At 37.8% G+C, this 22,022-nt stretch overlaps 2 protein-coding genes across 4 annotated transcripts in view; one reads left to right on the forward strand and one right to left on the reverse strand.

Annotated features, from left to right (window-relative positions):
• The first annotated feature begins 30 nt into the window (after window positions 1–30).
• On the forward strand, window positions 31–5,537 carry hmces (5-hydroxymethylcytosine binding, ES cell specific). Of its 2 annotated transcripts, XM_079844594.1 has the most exons (7): window positions 31–126; window positions 964–1,169; window positions 1,247–1,390; window positions 3,199–3,378; window positions 3,466–3,620; window positions 3,727–3,919; window positions 4,997–5,537. In XM_079844594.1, the coding sequence occupies exons 1-7, from the start codon at window positions 51–53 to the stop codon at window positions 5,195–5,197; spliced, it is 1,155 nt and encodes a 384-aa protein (XP_079700720.1). In that variant the 5' UTR covers window positions 31–50; the 3' UTR covers window positions 5,198–5,537. The 2 variants fall into 2 exon arrangements, with proteins under 2 accessions (XP_079700720.1, XP_079700719.1); XM_079844593.1 differs by having other exon boundaries at window positions 46–126; window positions 3,199–3,620; window positions 4,997–5,368.
• Window positions 5,408–22,022, reverse strand: part of rab7a (RAB7a, member RAS oncogene family) — a 25,335-nt gene continuing 8,720 nt past the window's right edge. For both annotated transcript variants that reach the window (XM_079844595.1, XM_079844596.1), the window contains exons 2-6: window positions 18,157–18,219; window positions 15,511–15,637; window positions 14,019–14,237; window positions 11,747–11,875; window positions 5,408–6,624 (exon numbers count right to left, since the gene is read on the reverse strand). In XM_079844595.1, coding sequence (XP_079700721.1) covers window positions 6,529–6,624; window positions 11,747–11,875; window positions 14,019–14,237; window positions 15,511–15,637; window positions 18,157–18,219 — 634 coding nt within the window. In that variant the 3' untranslated portion in view covers window positions 5,408–6,528. The remainder of the gene's footprint in view (window positions 6,625–11,746; window positions 11,876–14,018; window positions 14,238–15,510; window positions 15,638–18,156; window positions 18,220–22,022) is intronic.

A 22,022-nucleotide genomic window follows, 5' to 3' on the forward strand; every position in this document is an offset into this window, starting at 1 on the left:
TTGAGGCCGGTTCTGACAGAGGGCGCCATTTCGTGTTTACACACTTGTTCATGTTAAGTGAACATCAACATCGTTGCTCTCTGCGTTTACATTATTTACCTCAAAATAAGCAATTGTTCTTGACTGGTAAGAATGTACTTTGCCTTATAACCTTGTTAGTAATGTCTATTATTTGTAAATGCATCTGTAACGTTAGCGTGTTTGCCAGTTTATGAAGACGGCAAACTCTGGGTGTACAGAAACCGTTGCATGTAACTAGCAGTCAAGCCGAATCACCTGTAAAAATAAGCTTTGATGTGAAAGTCTTGAGGTAAAATCAAACGGTATGCAGCCTTTTAAGAAGTCAAAGTTCGTATTTTAGAGTAAAGTGATGTAACGGTGATGTTACTGCAGTTTGAACGGCCTGATAGCCAAGTTACGAATTGTTCTTGTGAGTCGGATCTTCTCAATGAAATGGTTGAACCATGAGTTGTACGAGCTGCTGTCGATTCAACAAATAGTTAAATAATTGAACCGATTTGCCTGATTTAGCCATGGATTTAGCCTAGATGAGAGACGGTTCCTTCTGGGGACGCCAAAAACCGCGCGATGACGTTTTACGTAATAACGTAAAAGAAACATTGTATTACAGTTCTTTGAAACCAATCAAATAGATCACTGTGACAAAAAAAGAAAGAAAGACCATATACAAATAGGGTATATAAGCATTCAGATCAGCTAATAGCACTTTAAAACGAGTAAAAGTAGGTTACAAGTGTGGATAAAGAGTTTTTAAATATATAACAAAATATTTTTCTCTTTTCATCTTATTATCTGAGTTGCATTTAGTGTTTGTATTATATTTTACTAAGAAATGCCAAATCCCACCACACTATTTTAAGGCAGTATGTTTTATTTTTAAATTTTTTTATGTATGTAAGCATTAAGAAAATGTACCGTCTAATGTATGGTTATGTCACACAGGTTTGGCACGCGACAGGATGTGCGGGAGAACGGCTTGCACTCTTGCGCCGGATGAGCTCAGTCGTGCGTCTCGGTATCGAGACCGAACAGGACAACGACACCAGCCCCGGTGGAAGGATGGAGACAATGACAAATACCGGCCCTCGTACAACAAGAGTCCTCAGTCCTTAAGTCCTGTGCTGCTGTCCAACAAACACTTCAACAAGGCATGTCAATTAGTCAATACATATACACACAACCTTTGTTGTTGAAGAACAGCTCTTAAATAAACCACTTTCCATAGGATGCCCCTGTAGATGAGTGCGTGTTGGCAGCGATGCGCTGGGGTCTCGTCCCGGCATGGTTCAAAGAGAATGACCCCAATAAGATGCAGTACAACACCTCTAACTGTCGCAGTGAGAGCCTGCTAGAAAAGAAGTCTTACAAGGTACATAAGACATCCTCATTTATTCTACATTAGCAGTGAAGCCCTGCCTACAGTGAAATGTCATTTTTACTGTAGTGTAAACTGTCAGGACCCAGAAGTAAAAATCAAATATATTTTATTTTTATCCATAGGGGACCTCATTTGTAACAATAACTTATAAACCGTTTAAAGTATTGTGAGCTAAAAGGTTTTTTTATCAATTGTATATGCTTTTGTTGAAGCCGCCATCCAGATTTTCCCCATGAAACAGCATAGAAATCTCCACCAATCAGAAATTGTGACAAGCGGCAAAATAACTATTTAGTATCTGACTGCTCTCATGAAGCACTGCAAATGACGTAATTGAGTCAGTCTACCGTTCTCAAACGTCTTTGTGTATATGTATATACACTACCGTTCAAAAGTTTAGGGTCAGAAATGATTTGTATTCAAAGACACATTAAATTGATCATTAAAGAAATACTCCACTATTTTTGAAAATAGGCTCATTTTCCAACTCCCCTAGAGTTAAACAGTTGAGTTTTACCATTTTCGAATCCATTCAGCCGATCTCCGGGTCTGGTGGTAGCACTTTTAGCATAGCATAGCATAGATCATTGAATCTGATTAGACCGTTAGCATCTCGCTCCAAAAAATTACCAGTTGCGATATTTTTCCTATTTAAAACTTGACTCTTCTGTAGTTACATTGTGTACTAAGACCGACGGAAAATGAAAAGTTGCGATTTTCTTGGCCGATATGGCTAGGAACTATACTCTAATTCCTGCATAATAATCGAGGAACTTTGCTGCCGTACCATGGGTGCAGCGGCGCAATGATTTTAGTAATATCATTGCACCGCTGCACCCATGGTACGGCAGCTAAAAAATTATATCATATTACGCAGCGCCTGAAAATAGTCCCCAGCTTGGTAACTTCCAACGTGACCGGCACTAAGTTTGTGTAGTTGCAGAGTTGCAGCCGGCAAATTAGGTAGTGGATTTACCTGTGCGATTAGCCATGGTTCTGCGCGTTGTAAAGGTTCGAATCTGCTCTCCTCCTCCCTTCTGCCCCAGTCTGTTCAGCAACACTTTCTTGCCTTTCACGTTCCAAAAGCTCATCTTCAGTGTATTCCGGTTCAATTAGATACGGTTCAGGTTCTGCACCGAAGTATATCTTCTGAATCGTCTCTCACAAATATCTGCATGGTTACAAGGCTCCAAGGCTACAACGCTCCTTGTGCAAGCAGGTTGTCGCGTTGGTTATATTGACCTATTTTCAGGCGCTGCTACCCGGAGATCAGCTGAATGGATTCGAAAACGGTAAAACTCAACTGTTTAACTCTAGGGGAGTTGGAAAATGAGCCTATTTTCATAGAAAGTGGAGTGTTCCTTTAAATTGTGCCATCTGGACAACGGTATTGTGTTCCCAGATGCTTGAAAAACAGGTCCAAACTATCTTTTATTCCCCAAGCAATCAGATTTTTAAATTCTTCTAGTGTTGATTGATGGCCAGCTGGTCTGGTTATCTTATCTTAAATCCTAAATTAGATTTATTTGCTTTACATTATGTTTGTATATGCCAATTGTGAATAAACTAAAGTGACAGAAAAGACTTTTATAACGTTAAAAAGATTGCGTCACAGAAATAAATGACATTTTTTAAATTGTAATAATAATATTAGAAAACTTTATTACTGTATTTTTGATCAAATAAATGCGGTCTTGGTGGGCCTAAGAAAAAAATGGAAAAATGAACTATTTTTGATTAAACATCAAATATCTTCTAATATGCTGTGGACAGACAAATAACTTTTATGCTGGAAACAGGATCCTCTTCTGAAAGGCCAGCGCTGTGTCATTCTAGCTGACGGCTTTTACGAATGGAGGCGACTGGAGAAAGAGAAACAGCCTTTCTTCATATATTTCCCACAAAGCCAAGGAGGACAAGTGCCCAGTCAACAAAGTACACAGGAACCGAAATGTGACCAAAGTTTGAACCAGGGCGAGGTTAGCCCAAGTTTGACAGGCATAAGAAGTGCATTTGTTCACTTATGCCAGTCTAACTCATTTGTTTATTCCTCCACTTGTCTACAGAGCGATCAAGACGACAGTGACTGGACCGGGTGGCGTCTGCTGACAATAGCAGGGCTCTTCGACTCCTGGACTCCTCCTTGTGGTGGAGAGGCGCTGTACACTTACACTGTTATTACTGTAGACGCCTCTCCAAATCTTCAAAGCATCCATGACAGGTTGAGCACATAAATATGATGAGTCTTTTCACATCACATCAAAACAGTGTCATACACTTTATTGTAATGAGTCAAATTAACCTTGAGTTAATGTGTTTTGTAACAGGATGCCGGCTGTGCTGGACGGAGACGATGAGGTAAGACGGTGGTTGGACTTTGGAGAAGTGAAATCACTGGAAGCTATGAAATTACTTCAGCCAAAGTCCTCTCTGACCTTTCACCCGGTCTCGTCACTGGTCAACAATTCCCGCAACAACTCTCCAGAATGTCTGCAGCCTGTAGACCCCACGATTAAGAAGGTGAAACTTTTTTTATTCTCAAGTTTATTTAACGTGTCCTCTAACAATAGCCAACAGTGTATGTATACGTCGTCATTTTTTTCTGAAAAAAAATCATATTTTTGTAATTCACAATTGTTTGTCCCAATGTACCCTAATACACAAAGTGAAATATTTTCACTTTTTTTGCTTAACTAAATTAAATTACAGTGTGATTGGAAATGAGCTGTAATTATTTTCACTTGTTAAGGATTGAAATGGTTTATGTTTATTCATCTTTATTTAGATGAACATTTCACATAAATATATAACCATTCAAAAGTTTGAGGTTTGTAATATTACATTTTTTTGTGAAATATTATTATAATTAAAAAAAACAGTTTTCTGCACTAAACAGAACAATCAAAATCTTTGACATAGGAATGCGAACTGCTATATGTGACCCTGGACCACAGAACCAGTCATAAGTCACAAGGGTATATTAGTGGCAATAGCCATCAATTCATTGTATGGGTCAAAATTATTGATTTTTCTTTTATGCCAAAAATCATTAGGACTGAAGGACTGAGGACTCTTGTTGTATGAGGGCCTGTATTTGTCGGTGTCTCCATCCTTCCACCGGGGCCGGTGTCGTTGTCCTGTTTGGACTCGGTACCGAGATGCCCGGCTGAGCTCGTCCAGCACAAGAGTGCAAGCCGTTCTCCCGCACATCCTATCGCGTGCCAATGCTCCATGAAGATATTTTGTAAATTTCCTACTGTAAATATTTAAATGTAGTAGTAATATGTGTTGCTAAGGACTTAATTTGGACAACTTTAAAGGTGATTTTCTCAATATTTAGCATTTTTTTCCGCAATATTTTTTGCACCCTCAGATTCCAGATTTTCATATCCAAATATGATCCAATCCAAACAAACCATACATCAATCGAAAGCTTATTTATTCAGCTTTCAGATTATGAATAAATCTCAATTTCCAAAAATTGACCCTTATCGTTTTGTGGTTCAGGGTCACATATAGAGATGCATATATGCATCATATCTTAATAGATATTCCTGTTCATTTAAATACTGACCTTCCACCTTCTGCCCTGTCCAGACACTTCAACCTACAGCCAGCAGCAAAATGATGATGAGCTGGCTGAAAACCGCCTCGCCCACTAAGAGGAAGAACCCTGATGAAGATACTTCAGCTAAAGGACCTGAAGGAAAGCTTGCAGCAGAGAATCAGACCAAGCCGACTGGGACTCTCCAGCAGTGGCTTCTGGGAACGGGTTCCAGCAAGAAACCAAAGACTTGAAAACAGAATTACAGTGTACTTCCTTAAATGCGGTCTTCAGAATGAACAAAGCTGATTAGTTTAAAGATTAAAATGTCTGTTAAGAGAGATAAACATTCATTGTGTTCCTTTTTCATGATTTTATGTGACAGAAATAAACAGTCACGTTTAATAGTTGATTTGTGGACATTTGAAATAGTTCCAGTTGACATCACTTCTCCAAAACAAACACTCAGTGCACAACATTTATTCAACAACTTAATTTTATTTCCATTATTACTTTGAAATACATTTATCTTGAACAATGTATATGCTGTGCATTTTGTTTCATTGATGGTCATGAACAATTCAGTTTTCCCCCAATGTTGTCTAGTTGTGTTTATTTGTATATAATGCAACAAAGATAATAATAATAATTACAATAATAATGAACAGACAGGAAAAGATCTGAGTGATACAGAGCACTTAAACTCTCTACCATCCTGAGCTACTGGTAGAGTCCAGGCAAGATATGAAGAAAAAAAAACGACAAGAGATGGCCTACGCCACTACTTGTTCATGGCAGACTCGCGGTGATTCGGTCATGCTGACGTGAGGATTGATGTTAAAAAAAAAAAAAAGATGCAGAGAAATACAAATTGTCATAATAGTATGAACTGATCATTTAGATGTAATATCTAAATTTCCCATCACTTGGTTGGGAATACATGTTTTCGTTTTCCATTTTGAGGACTGTGATTGGGCGTACACTGGATTAATTGCAGTTCTCAGATGTAACAGCGGGGGCAGTGTTAGACCTCCAGTGCTTCAGGTTCACGACTTTGAGAGACAAATGTAGCATGCTTAATGCCAGGCCGCCATTTTATTTCAAGCAGAATGATGAAGAACATGGCGGGTAGTTCTGGTATCAACATACGGCTTTAATGCTCCCCTCCCCACCCATCTTTCAGCGTTCACGGCACACATATTTCAATTGCACTGCGGGATGGGATCATATAAAAAGTCTCAAGAGCCATTGAAGTGTTGTGAAGACTTTTTATGTGGGCGAGGTGATGATTCTGCAGAACCGGTGTGAGGTGTTGGGATTCGTCTACGGAAATGGGTGTCGGATTGAGCCTCTGGAGCATATGTGGGTGTTGTGTCTAAGGCTGTGAATGCGAACTGTGTAGGATACTGAATGAGAGGAAGTCTGCTCATCTACAAAGGCCAGTGATTATATCGAGTAAAGGGAGGGAAGGAGATAAAGAACTGGGGAGGGGGGAGGGGTGAAAGAAAGAACGCGAGAGAGAGGGAGTGAGGCAGAGACGAGGCCAGAGAGGCTGAGCGTGAAACGTTGCGCCCCCTGGAGGTCCTCAGCAGCTACAAGTCTCTGCTGATGGCTTGGCTCTATCGTTCCGGTCTAGTTTAATTGGCTCAGGAAACTCGTTGTATAACTCCACTTCGGTTTCCTACAAAATAAAAAAGGGGTACAGGTAAGCACAACGTATACTCCAGCTTAAGTACTGTTCACACAAAGAATAACTATATTTGCTTCCAGACCAGCAGACGATAAGTTTCTGTTTATTATTAATGCACACTGCAGTTGTCATCTGCTACTTTAAAATCTGTGTGAACCAGAAGTTGTGAAAAAATAGAGGGCATGGCTTGTTTTTTCTGCTGGGAATTGATTGGAGCTAGAAAAGTAGGCGTTCCGTTCAGCTCACTGTCAAAGCTTGCAGCAGACCGATGCTGCGTTCGAGATCGTTTTTATTATGCCCTTCACTCGCTAACTTCCCTCCGTCTCTTTCATTCAGATGTGCGTCATTGCTTACGTTTCACGAGTGCCCACTATTGACGGAACTTTTGCAATGGGCTTTACGAAATTGTTTAAATCCAGCATTCTATTAGCCTGACAAGCCAGACCCACATCAAGATGTTGGGTCTGGGAACACACCATGGGTAGGGATAACGCTACAACCAACCAGAGCAACGAAGAAGGTGAAGCGGAGCTAGTTGATAGATTAAACTTTTGCTGTATCCGGTCGGCAAAACTCCGAACACATCTTCCTTTCTTAAGAATGACTTCAGTGCCATTCTTTTCTCAAAGAAAAGCCTTCCAAAGTCTTCCAGAGTCGCGGCCAAAGCCGATTCGAAAGACCGCTGTTCGCTTCTTTGTTTTCAAGTGACACGCGGATCCGCCGCAACTCTGCCGTCATTATGTTAAGCCCGCCCACCGACTCTATACACGATGTGATTGGCCTGACTAGAGTTTGGTTTTTCCAGCTCGCAAGCCAACGGAGAGTTGCTAGACGCCCCTGGCTGCAAATTAGATTTGCTGCCGCTAGGGTGCGTCTAGATTTCTAGGCTAGCATTCTATATGTATATAGGTGTGTTTGTGTTGTTTTAAATGTTTAAAAAAATATTATTAAAATATCATAAGAGTTGTTTGTGGTGGGGTAAATTAAACGCGATATGCGGTGATGTCACATTCATGTTGCATTGTGGTATATGAAGCTGCCTGAAGTGCCAAAATTGAGGGAGCGAGGGTCTGTCCATATAAACTTCCCTTGTCCACTTCACGAAGTGGAACGCACTTCAAAATGGCAGCAGGGATTCCCCGAGGGGAAGTGCTTAGGGAAGTTCGCAAGTGTGTGTGTCGGAATGGAACGCAGCTCAAGCGAGCCGCACACGTCCGGAAAAGTGAAGCCAACACGTCACTATCGCACCCAGGTGGTTGGTCCCAGAATAGCTCATAAATCCCGCCCCCTCCATGTATTCAAATGGGACGCGAGATAAACTAAACAATCAAATTACACTTCAAATACATTTTTTCCAAAGATGGTTTCTGTCATTTTAGGCAGTTTTTAAATCACGCTAATGTAAGTTCAACAGTTTTTTTTTTTTTTTTTTTTTTTTTTAATAAGTTTGGTTTTAGTTATTTGATGCTATAAAAACGGGGAGGTGGCGTCATGACTGACAGCTTCTCTGAGTGAAGTAGTCACTATGGCACCAACAGATTTTCTCGGGAGGAGATTGGAGCTGTCCATAACTGTTTATTTCACACCGACATAATGAATTCTCTGCAGTAATAGATCCTGCGGGAGTGTGGGTGGGGTTGATATTGAGGCTCTATTTCCTGCTCTCTACTGCGCAGACTCGGGGGGGAGAAAATCCAACGCTCTCCATTGACTTTGCATTGCGTGAGGTTTTTGACAAGCTAAACAAAACCCAGAACCAAAAACCCAGAAGTTTTTTTAAGCTGTTGACCCAAAAAACGTTTAAGGACACAAATTGAGACAGATTGAGACAGAACGTGACTTGTTATTACACTGAGAACTATGCCCACTGGAAGGGAACGTAATCAGTGGCAGGAAATATATATATATATATATCTGACATTTGGATATTTGACTTAACAGTGACAAAATGTTAACTGCACACATAGGCATACTGAGTGTCAGGGTCCCAAAATTGACCCATTCTTCCTGTTGAAGCTACACATCTTATTGTTTGTTTCCACTTTTGTCTCCTTAAACGCTCGTTTTTTTGGATCGACAGCTTATAAAAATGTATTTCTGTGTTTTTGAGATTGTTTGCTGTACACCTTGTCACATAGCAGCTTTTAGACATTGTTCTGTTTTTTGTTATAAGTCTGAAAAGACAAGGAGGCCGCTTCACGCAATGCAAAGTCAATGGAGAGCGTTGAATTGTTGTTCAGTGTCTGAGCAATTCCTCTACATAAGTTATAACTAAGGGATGTAACAGTTCAAATTACGGTTTTATGGTCATGGTTTTGGTATGTGCCATGTCCAGGGGAAAAAAGGGCTACTGTCAATTAAAAATAAAGAAAATAATAACAAATAATCAAATTAAATACAATAGAGTAAAGATACAGACAAAATAACCAGTGCTTTTCAGCTTTTTCATATATCTAACAGTACTTTTCAGGTACAGAAAATTTGCATTGCATATAATCTTTACTGTATAAAAGAAAATAAAGATGAATCATTATTAAAGTTACAGAAGCTATTCAGTCAAGAGCAGTGAGTGATTGCCTTGTCTTTTATTGATTAATAGAAATACAGACAGCAGGAATATTAGGCTGCTGTCACTTTAAGACATAATGCATGGATCCAGTACACAGATACTGATAGACACGTATTGTCTTACTCGACTGTTTACTTTCACTTAAGAACATAACCACCTATGTTTGAAAGTAGGGATGCACCGAATATTCGGCCACTGAAAATTTTCGGCCGAAAATGGCCCAAAAGTGCATTTTCGGTTTTCGGCCGAAAGACTTTTATCACCAAAACAACACGGCCGAAATGTTGTGATGACGCAAACAGAAACCGCGACCTGCACGTGCTTGTCTGAAGCAACATGTCCGCAGTGTGGACGTATTTCAGTATATCTGAGAAACACCCACGTCTGCTCCATGCACAAGCACTGACAGCGAGAGCTCATGTTCTCGATGAGAAGAGGACCAGACTTCACTGTGAAACCGAACGCAATCTTTAACAGTGGGCATGTTTTAAGCACGGAACACACTTCAATCTGGCGGCGGTGCGCGCGCGTGAACGCGATCATCTGTGAGCGCGATCGATCATCTCTTCCTTAAGAATAAACATGAATGAACATCTAAGGTGTGTTGAGGATACAACTTACTGTCACGTATCATGTGGTGTAATCGCTAAATCAGTGTCTCAACGGCGGAAAGACCTCAATATAACTGCTGTAAACTAAACAGTCATGTAGCATTCACATTTACCTCAGGCACCTCAGTGTCCACATCTGTTAGTTCACTAGAGAAATCAACTCTTTCACTAAATATATGACCTATATTAGCCGTTATATTAATTATATCCTACTTAACCTGTTAATGATATATTGATTATTTCATGCATGTTTAAATAAAATGACAGACACTGTGTATAAATGATTATGTTTCAACAACGAATTGGATAAAAAACTATTTTATAATTAGATTTAGAAGTTATTGCAAAAACTGCCTTATGTGAAGTTTACATGTTTGTGTACTATGTTATTTGAGTGTTGATTATTAGACCTAAAAATAAAGAGCAACTGAATTTAGGCTAATAGTTTGGGCTCTGTTGTTAACCTTTAATATTAATGTGCAAGTAAGGGCTCCCTATATAGTTTAGAGCAATATATTCAATAAACTTTTAGTTATAATTTAATTCATTTAAGGACAGATACTTTTTTTTTCAGTAAACCAATAAAAATAAATAAAAAGCCATTTTGTAAAACTGCTGTACCGAACCGTCAGTTTTGTGTACCGCTATCCCTATTCTACAGTTAACATATGGGCTATGGCAGTCTTTGTTTTGATACACTATTATGTTGAAGGCCTACAGAGAAAATAGTTGTATCTTTAAGCAGTTGCACTTGTTCTGAATGCACTTTCTTGTAGTAGTCCTACAGAGAAAATTTTCAAATGCACTAGACCTAAATGCACTTTGTTTTTATGAGAGAACATTTAATTTTATAACCTTTCTGTAGGCCTGTACATTATTATTTAATGTACAAATGAGTGGGGTCAAGTTACACATTTTATTTTGAATTTTATTTTATACTGTGCATTGTTGCAATGTGCTAAATAAATATTGGCATAATTTGTAATTGATTTATTCTTTGAAACTTTAATATTAATTTATGCAATTGCATTGCCTTTATTTTAGTAAAGTTAGTACACAGTCATAGCCATAAATGCAATGGTACTAATAATTGGCATAATTTCTTTCGGTGTTTCGGTTTTGGTTTCCTCCTTTTCGGTTTTCAGTTTCGGCCAGGAATTTTCATTTCGGTGCATCCCTATTTGAAGGATACTCGCCAAGACCAGCATGTTGACAATTTTTGTCCGTTCAAGACTTGGAAGAAAACTCTTCAAAAAACTAATGTTTGCACGCTGTCAGACACAGCTTTCTGTTTGCGCGCTTCGGCTGAGTGCACAAGGTCTCTTTCGCGTCTTCTTGCGCTTGAATGTTTAAATTGGCATGGCATGCAGCATTCGCACTGAACAAAGTTTACAAAGAATGACTGTTTTGTCCACGTTTTTGATCATCGCTGTTGTTGTAATGTATTGGGAAGCCAGAATGCGTATCCAAAAAAACATAGTATAGATGCGTTTATAATAGATGAACCGCGGTGCAATTGCGTGCCGAACCATGGGTGGAGAAAAGTACATTTAAATTTTTTTCTGAGAACCATTATACCCCTAGTTATAACTGATAAAAATGTGTTTAAACTAGAGTTGCGATTATCTGTTATTGATTATCCATCAATTGTTGCTGCATATCAGATAGTTTGTTGTTGTCTCATTCTCATTGGGTTATTTTTCCGACAGTGAAACAACAGGCCTGGGCAGTGTCATCCCCTTGTGGACAAACTAATTATTGAAAAAGGTACGTGTGTGAGCTGAACGTATATTGTGCAGTAAGAAAAATCAGACTGTGTGCGTACTGTTGATGATGAAATTTGCATCACATGCTCTGTAAACATATCCTAACGTACATCTCTCGCTTTATCTCTCGGTTTATACTTATTCCAATACATATACACAACACGTACCTGTTTGAGTGCATTGCGTGCGATGGTCTGGAAAGCCTGCTCTACATTGATGGCCTCCTTTGCACTGGTCTCAAAGTATGGGATGTTGTTCTTACTCTGACACCAAGCTTGTGCCCGCTTGGTTGTTACCTGAGGGTGATATAAAGGAAAATAAATGAGAACTTCACAGACTGTGAATAAGGCTGTAGGTCACTGTCAATGCATGATTATATTCAAAATGACAAAGTGAGTGGAGTTCGCCCATGCGGAAGTCTCCACCATGATACTGGGCAATATCTCTTAGGTTTGCACACTACAATTCAAAAGTTTGGCGTCAGGAAGGATGTACAAAATTGAGCAAAAGTGACAGTAAAGACATTTACAGTTCTGCTCATACACATTGTAGAATATACAAGATGTTAATTGTTTTAACAATTTAAGAGGAATGATAAAAATGGCATGTTATTTTTTTAATTAGTACTTTCCTGAGCAGTCAAAATGGCCATAAATCCCATAGCAGATCTAGACAGGTGGAGCTGGGGGAGGTGGAGGGTTTCAGAGAGAATCTGATAGCGCACTGAAGGACTAGCTTACAGCAAACAATGAACCAGACTATTTGAAATTTGAGCAAGCAATCTCAATGGCTGCAGGATAAGCAGAGGCCAATCAGCTTGTGCCATGCGGTATTAATGTGATTGCTTGCAGAATGCATGTAAAGGACCAATCAACCTGCGCCCTCTAGAGTTTCATGACTGAAGCAGACATTTATTTGAGGTATCATTCACTGGAAGTTCAGGGAACTACATGTATATGGAGAGGGTGCAGCTGGTCCTAAATTAGCTCCCTCGGCCTCTTAGAATGTGACATGATCTTGAAATATACTCCGTACTCACTTCTATATGTACAAGGGTCAATTACATGATCATTTATTAGTGCAGATCTATTCATTTACTCTAAAAATACAATTCATACACACAATATGAATACACATCTTAAAGATGAACATGTTCTTAGTTTAATTCATTTTCAAAAATATCAGTGATACAACGGTCCTGATATAATAACGAAGACAAAAAGCCTCAATAATACAAAAAATCAAAACAAAAAATAAATAAAATACCCAGTAATCCATGTTTTCTAAAAAGTCAATGTCATAGAAATAACCTCTTTGCAGTTAGACCCTCATGAAAGGAATCAACCACCAGTTTTTAACCACCTGAGACCAATCGCTAAAATAAAGCATTTTCTTTCCCATACTGACTTGGAAATTGTGATCCACTCACTTATTATTGCAACTCATTGTATATTAGTCTACCCCAAACTGCGCCATCCCATCTACAGCTTGTCCAAAATGCAGGAGCCAGGCTGTTAACAGGGTTAAAAAAATAGGCATCACATTTCCTTAGTTTTAGGCCGTGTCCACCAAAGCGTATTCAATTGTTTTCAATGGGAGCGCCACATTTTTAGAACGCCATGAGCGTAACGAGGTGCTGAGCGAGTATTTCACGCTGAGGCGCTGAGTGCTCAGCGTTTTTTTCCATCGCTGAGAGTTGAAGAATGTTCAACTTTGAGCAAAACGCAGCGCTCATCACTGTCACTTTTCACCCAGCCGTCCAGTCACAGTGGAGGAGGGACGGGACAAATACAACAACCGCCACATTCTGTGTGTACAACGTCAACAGATGAAAACAAGCAGTATAATAACGGAACAAAATCATTTAAAACAAGAGCCAGAGGAAATACTTTACATTGTATCAGCATTTTTATATAGTCCATACAGAAACCAACTATCTGTGAAATGAGATGCTAGTAATACTTCTGCAGATATTCCGTATCATAACAAGCAAAGAGTCTCAACTGAAAAAAAGGCTGCGTGCCAAAACGCTCTCAAGCGGCCACAGTGTGGCCTTTTTATTAGCAGAGCGCCTAGCGTTTTCAGTCGGCTAAAAACGCTTTGGTGGACATGCGGCCTTAGCATCCTTACAGTGGCTTCCTGTGAAATTCAGGGTTGATTTTAAAATTCACCTTTTTGTTTACAAGGCATTATTTGGTCTCACGCCTCAATATATTAGTAAACTTTTACACCCTTACTCTCCAACCAGAGCACTCGGGTCCTCTGACCAACTGCTTTTGAAGGTTCCTCGTGGCATTATAGATCTAAGGCCGACCATGAATTTTCTGTGATAGGTCCATGGGCAATACATAAAATGTATCATGGGCATTTTGGTGCACTGAAAAATTATCTTATGTTGTTAAATGTGCTATAGAAAAAGGTTGACTTGACAGCACACACCTGCCTATTCTCCAGATCAATTTTGTTTCCCAGCACCACGAAAGGGAAGTTTTCTGGGTCGCGTGGGCTGGCCTGGATCAGAAACTCGTCCCTCCAGCTGTCCAGTGTCTTGAAGGTGTTGGGGGCAGTGACGTCAAACACCAGCACACAGCAGTCAGCACCGCGGTAGAAAGCCACACCCAGAGACTGGAACCGCTCTTGACCTGCTGTATCCCATATCTGAATGAAAGAAAAGATACAGAACATGTTCATTTAAATACAATCTCACAATGTGTTCCCACCCAAAAGTTGCTAATTTAATTTGTGAAAAAACGTAATATTGCATAAAACATTTGCATATAGGGCACCGTTTCCATCCCATGTGTTCAAGACGAACAAAATAGTCACTTCTTGGGAAAAATGGCACACACAAAAAAAAACAGCTGCTATGCAACTGTGACTCTTTGTTCATACATCATAGATTACTTGTGACTAAAAGCGCACAGACGAAGCACAATAAACACTGTCATGTTGTCTTGCTTTCGGATGCCTGGTGTTTGGGAAATGGGAACGCAAACATGCAAGACATTTCTGGCAGGTCATTATACCGAAATATTGCGATGACAGACTTTGACTCAGGCATTTCAGAATGAACAAGCCCACATTTGAGACGCTGTGCAATGAAACTTAGTCCAGTTATCCAATCATATCCGGTGTTGAGGCAAATCATGCCAGTTTTTTTGCACATCGAGGGATTTATTTGTTAAGCGCATTTCAATCGTAGTTTATGCGCATGTCTTCTTATTAGATACATACAAATTATCCACCTCAATTGAGCGCATTCGTTTTTTATGCACATTTTTAAAATGTATGCACATCTTGGTATATACCCACCCAGTGTTTTTATGCAATATCCTGAAATTAAAATAAAAATAGGTGGATGGAAACAAAGCTAGTACGATTGTTATTGTTATTTTTATGCTCCATGGAAAAAACAAAGTCAAACAGGTTTAAAATTATATGAGGATGAGTAAATGACAAAAAACACATTTTTAGCTTAAAGGGATAGTTCACCCAAAAATTTAAAACGCTCCCATGATTAACTCACCCTCAAGCCATCCTGAGTGTATATGACTTTCTTCTTTCAGACGAATGCAATCTGAGTTATATTAAAAAATGTCCTGGCTAATCCAAGCATTATAATGGCAGCCCAAAAAAGTGCATCCATCCATTCTAAAAGTAATCCACACAGCACCCGGGGGTTAATAAAGGATGGCTTGAGGGCGAGTAAATCATGGGGTAATTTAAATTTTTGGGTGAACTATCCCTGTAAGTATTTTCTTTAAAGCCTGCTCTCAGTTTATAAGAAATTCAAATAACAATAATACAAAAATTTAAAAGTTGAAGTAATAAGATGACGCTCATTGGAATGGGGAAAAGAAAAATGCTTTACATGCTTTCATATTTATTTCTAAGCATCATGTGCTTTCAGTAAAAACAACTTTATCTCTACCTGCATTGTGACAAGTCGGTCATCAACCATCACTTCTTTTGTCAGGAAATCTGCTCCTATAGTAGCTTTGTACTGATTACTGAACTTCTTATTCACATACTGGTTCATCAGAGATGTCTTCCCAACCCTGTTGAGGCAAAAATAAGAACATTTAAACCAGCACCTGGCAGGGAGAAAGGAGAACAAACACTATTTGGGATTGTGCAGAACTATGAGTCATACAAAAAGAAAGACTGCGTGAACATTAATAATCTAGGCCATAACACAATTTAAATTCCCTTTATGAAACTGAAACTATTTTCTTGAGAATTTATATTCCACCCACAAGCTTTTCCATCTGGAAAGCTCATAAGACTAAAATAAGACATAAATAAAAGATTGAATATTTGGAGGTTTTGTGTTTGGGTGGTTGACACGACAACGTTTATATGCCCATTGTGTCATGAACGTATGTTTATATTGTAGTTAAAACAGTGCAATGGTAGGGTGTAACTGAATGTTTTTATAAGAGTTTATTTATAGCATTCTTTGCACTTTTCTAACCAAGATAGAAAATAAAACACTCAAAAGAGCCCCTAGAAATTTAGTACAAAAACTTAGGGTCAGTGAGATTATTATTGTTTTTAGATTTTTTTAAAAGAGTTGAAACATATTCAACAAAGACAAGTGACAGTTAAAGACAATAATGCCACAAAATATATGCTTTTTGAGCATAAAATCAGCATAATAGAATGATTTCTGAAGGATCATGTGACACTGAAGACTAGAGTAATGATGCTGAAAGTTCAGCTTTTCCATCACAGGAATAAATAATACATTTAAATTGTAATAATATTTCACAGTCTTTTTATTTTCACTGAATTTTTAATTAAATAAATGCAGCCTTGGTGAGCATAAGATAGTTGTGTCAAAAAAAAAAAAAAAAAAAAAAAAAAATCTTATCCAACCCAAACTTTTCATTTTTTTGTCATATAAACATCCCATTATTGAATGAGTCAGATGTTTGTTCGGATTCAGAGAGTATGTTTGACTGAGTGAATAAAAGAACTGACTCATATCTGTTTATGAATCAGACTTCACTTATCATTCTTTACATTTGTTATCCAACAAAAACAATAATAGAACAACCTTTTCTATTTGTCTATAACTCAGGCAATACAAGCACTTTCTACACTGCATTGAGTTTGAATCAATCGGACTCTTTAAAGTCGCCATTTAATTGAAGATGTAATCATTTTTTCCTTCCCAATTGAGATGTACATCTGAGCAAAACGGCTTCTCGAGTCCACCAGGAATTGATTGATTGGATCGTTGGATGGTTGTGTTTTGTTATTGCTGTGATGTCATATGAGCGACAGTTTGTCCCGCCCTCACGCCAGTAAACACATTGTTGAAAGAGGGAGGGGAAGTTATTTTGATGAAAGATTACGAGAGCAAGTTAATAAAAAAAAAAAGATGTGCACGGATAAATAATTTATAATAAATGCTGCAATATTCCATTAAAGCTGCACTATGTAACTTTTCCGTCCACTAGAGGTCGCCTATTCAAAACAAAAGGCGTAGTTTGATGAAGCCACGTTTGAGCGCAGAATCTTGGGACATGTGGTTTTCACCTCACAGCCGGTGGAAAAGAATCGAGATAGGACTCGGGCAGAAATCATGTTCATGGATGCGATTATTAACTTTACTGTAGTCTGAAGCAGAGCAGGCCCGAGTGTTGTGGGAGCTGAGGAAGGCCGCAGGAGTGATTGTTAATATGAAGAGCGGAACACACACCTCGCGAGCAGCGGGACTGTTATTATGACATAGTTGGACTTTTATTATGACACAGTCCCGGCACCTGCTTTTCCGGTCATGAGTATGAGGTAACGCAGCTCTGTTCATCATATTAGATAAATCGGAGTGTGTTGAAAATAATGTTATGACGTTACTCTGTGCGTTCGCTCGGTGCCTGCTATGACACTTGTTGGACACTGTAGTAAGAGTAACGCATATCTGCAAAATAAAACCGGAAACCGAGGGTAACACTGATATGACGCAATTGACAGGCGACTCCCTCACACGTCCCGGTTCCTTGGTTAAAATAGCAATTTTTTTCACGATTTACAAATAGTTGGAAACATTTGGGATATTGTAAGTACTCAACTGAACAAAATATATAACACTGGCCTAGTGGTTTTTGGATATTTTACTGAAAAAAAATTACATAGTTTTCCTTTAAAATAAAATGATTGAAACACTTTAGGTTCAATTTTCACTATTAACTATTTGCTTATTAGCATGCATATTAATAGGATATTGGCTGTTTATTAGTACTTATAAAGGACATATTAGATATTAATGCCTTATTCATGACCATATTCTACATCCCTTTATCCTACCCAATACCTAAACTTAACAACTACCTTACTAACTATTAATATGCAGTAATTAGGAGTTTACTGAGGTAAAGGTTGTAGTTAATAGTGAGAATTGGACCCTAATCTAAAGTGTGACCAAAATGGTCTATTTTGATTTCATAGTGACTTTAATCTATCATATCACTACTATTAACAGAATGCTCTAAAATGTCATTCTTTAAAACTACATGAAATTGGCAGGAGCTCTGATTTTTTGTTTGTTTCTGTGTTGAATGTGGAAACTCACCCGGAGTCACCAAGGATGATCACCTTCAGAAGAACTTTCTTCCTTGATGTCATAGTGTCACAGCTGGGGGAGGAGGAAACACAAAGCATGAAGCAAAGATTTCAACAGCACGGCTCATATAAATTAAAAGGAAGTGAAAGCAAAAACGTTTGTACTAAAATACACCTATAAGGACGGAGACAAGCAAGCTACAACTATTACATGCTAAAGCCACAATCACCCATTTGCTTGAACTTGCACACTCTAAGGGGCTATAAAAGCCTTTTTTGTTTCAATGACAAAACCCATGATTCTGCTTGCACTCTCAAATTGGTCATGTGAACTCTAACTACCAAAGTCACGAGAAATGCACTTTCAGAGACGACATGTACTGTTGACCGCCTAGTATTAAACACAGACTTCCCTTTTTAGGGGGGTGGGGGGCTTGAACATGTCATTCACTAAACGCGTTTTCCATCTTTCAAATAATACGGGTCCATCTGCTGAGGTATGAAAGAGATGAAAGAGAACACGGGGCATGGATCATTGCTAAACACTTCAGGAAGTAAATCAAAATGAGTTACTCAGGACAGTGTGTCCTTCAACAACATAGAGTCATATATATCACATTGTAAAATTAACTTAAGTAGATTGGTATGCCAAACAGTGCATTAAAGACTAAAATCAATTACTTTAAATGCTACCAGTGAATTTAGGCATTACAACAATATACAGTGGAACATTTATATTCATTTTCAGATTTGCTAAAGTAATACTAATTATGATTTATTTTCCCTTTAATGATTAAATTAATAGTATTTAAAGAGTAACTTTAAGGGAGTGTTAGATGACGACAAAAATAATAACATGGTAAGGATAAGCATGCACAATTAAATATAAATATTAAAATAAATAAATAAATCTCCAATATTGGCCAATATAATATCCGGCAGGTGGATTTTCAGCAGTGGTGTGTAACAGTCACTCTTACTAGCCACTTTGGCGGGTTGAAATGTATATATAATATACATTTTGCAATTGTAGTCTTTAAAAAATGCATCTGAAATAATAAATTAAATGCAATGTAGTGTCAAAAATATAAAATAATTTTCGACACGTATGGATACTGAAATATTTGAAACACTTCCAATACTCATTTTCCACATATAGGCCGCCTCTCAGTACCAAATTGAGCTATTTTTCGCTGCTTATTGCACTTAATCAAATACACACAACATTATGTAAAAATGCCAGTCAGTTATGTTTTAAGTGAACATAAACAGTTGAGAAAGAAAATGCATGCGTAAATGAATAATGGATCCTAATATACCCGCTGCCAAATTATGAGATTAAATTTTTTCCCCCATGGTATTGAAGTCAAAATTGTGGCCAGTGAAAATGCTGAGTGGCTAGTAACTTTGGAAAACCACTGGCCAGCTGGTGAGCAAAAAAGTTAATGTCAAGCCCTGGGCACATCCTATGTCAGATTACTCAGATATCCTAGATGCACTTGTATCCACTCAAAAGGACACAAATAAGGTATGTGCCATTTCATACCGTCCACGATAACACTGGTTAGGGCTGGGCGATATGGCCAAAATATGGCCTTTTCATATCAGTCAATATCGATAGTTATCACGATAAATGTCAAATATTTCTTTCTTTCAAATTTAAAGGCAGGTTTGCTCCTAAGTGAAAGTTGTAGAAACCAGACTGTTATGTTAATTGTGGTTAAGCTACTTTTTATTGTCAGAATATGACTAACGCTTCACGTTTTAGAATTCCTTTTCTAGTAATTTTTCCTTAAAATAAATTTCTTAATAGAAAAAATGAAATGTCTTTAGTTTCTGCATGTTCTAAATAATAGGTGATATTGTTTCTAGTCATGAAACAGGTTTGTGTTGCCTGACTTTGGCATATAATCTTCGGCAGAGTTTGCAGTGCAGGCTGCAGTATTAATAATATTACATGTTTTGTCTTAGAAATGCACATTTGACAGTGAGTTGACAGTAGTAGTAGCTTGAGTTAGGAGGATGCAGATGTAAATTTAACAACCTAATTTTTATATGGTAAAATTTAAATATTCTGACTGAGTTTAATTAAAATTAACCATTGGTCTTTCATAGTATCATACATTTAGCTCATGATAACCACAGTTAAAAACACACCTAGCTCTTCACTACCATGGTAAAATATATCTATATGGTTTCTATGGTATTTGTATGAAAAACAGTAGACCTAGACTAAAAACATTTAGTATAAATGTGCAAATTCTTCAGCTCAAAAAATACTGTATAATATTATTGTAATATTCCATTACTCCTTTTAATACATGTCTACATAAATAATATAACTGAATTCGATATGAATAGAATATCCCATATTTCTGCCATTATTATCTCTTTTTTTAGTGTTATCCATGGTAGTAGTAGTAAAATCCATGGTAAATGATGGAGATTTGTAGATCGAAAATCTTTCTGACTGTATCGTTTCTCCTGTTTGTCAATGCCGTTTAATCTGGCTTTAAACTAGTTTAAATCACCGGGACACTTGTGTTTTTTGTTGAATGCGCGCGCTTCTCACTGGATCTAACATTGCTGTTTAGTGGTCGCGTGAGCGAGACCGATCCATTTGGACTTTGACCCGAGCGGATCAATGATCTGTGTGACGCGGTTCAAATGAGTAACAATTCGTGCTACCTTTCATCAACAAATTCGTCGTCTTTGGATGATAACTCAAGGTTAGTTTCAATTTAACGTTCGTCGCTGCTTCCACAAATTTTTTCCTTCTCGTGTTAGTTTTCTTTGCCAGTAGAGCGTGTACTTTGACGTGCAAGTTAAAAGCTGCACGCTGACTGGCTGTTGTTGCATTTATTTCTGCTGTGTGATTGGGTGTTAGAGTAATCTATATCGAGTAAAAATGTCCAGAGCTTATCGTTATTGTCATCAATTTTAATCGCAATTCGATATGATATCGTTTATCAGCCCAGCCCTAACACCAGTATACATTTTTACATGATAAAAAAAATATCATCTCGCAATATATAATGATATAGCGACGCAATGACGTATGCCGCATTTACTGTAAATCCAACAGTTTTTTTTAGTAAACTTTCCTTAATGTCCAATAATTTGTAGAACTTACTTAAAACAATTAAGTAAACTATTTGCATGCTATGCCTTCGTTACTTAGAAAACTCAAGTAAACATTACTTGACTGGTTTGAGTACCATTTTGCCAAAGCAAAAAAAACAAACAGGCGGACGGGCAAAGTGTTTTTGAGGTGGTGCAATTTTGTATAGACTTATCACTCATTTCCTCCACTTCCTCTCACCATAATTGTGATTAGTGTTCCCTTTGGTTGGACACTTGGAACTTCATTCATATTATAGTAATTAACTTCCTATTAATGCAGCAATGCAACAAGAAATCATAGTTGTATGATTTCAAAAGAAGGGAAGTAATATAATATATATATATATATAAAATATTTGTCCATTAATGATATACAACATAACTATATTTAATGTCAAATAATGATCTTTTAACATTATTTTTGCTAATATTTATGGCATAACCTTTTAATTGAGTTGATATAATCCCTCTATATTTGTCACAATATCATTTGACCATGCTTGAGTGTGTCACACACAGACTTCAACATTCAGCATGCAAAACACAACAATGGTAACAAGGATTTTTTATTTTTTTATTTATTTTTATTTTTATTATTAATACGACCTTTACTATTTTACTTGCTGTCATTATTCGGGTTATACTGACAAAAGACAAATAGTAAAATAAAGCTAAAAATAGTAAAACGAAGCAATTAATTTATTCATGCCACAATGCACTCTGGGAGTACACTTCCTCAGATCCGAGATAGAA

This window comes from Gobio gobio (genome assembly GCF_949357685.1).
Source record: "Gobio gobio genome assembly, chromosome: 19".
Lineage (NCBI taxonomy): Eukaryota > Metazoa > Chordata > Actinopteri > Cypriniformes > Gobionidae > Gobio > Gobio gobio.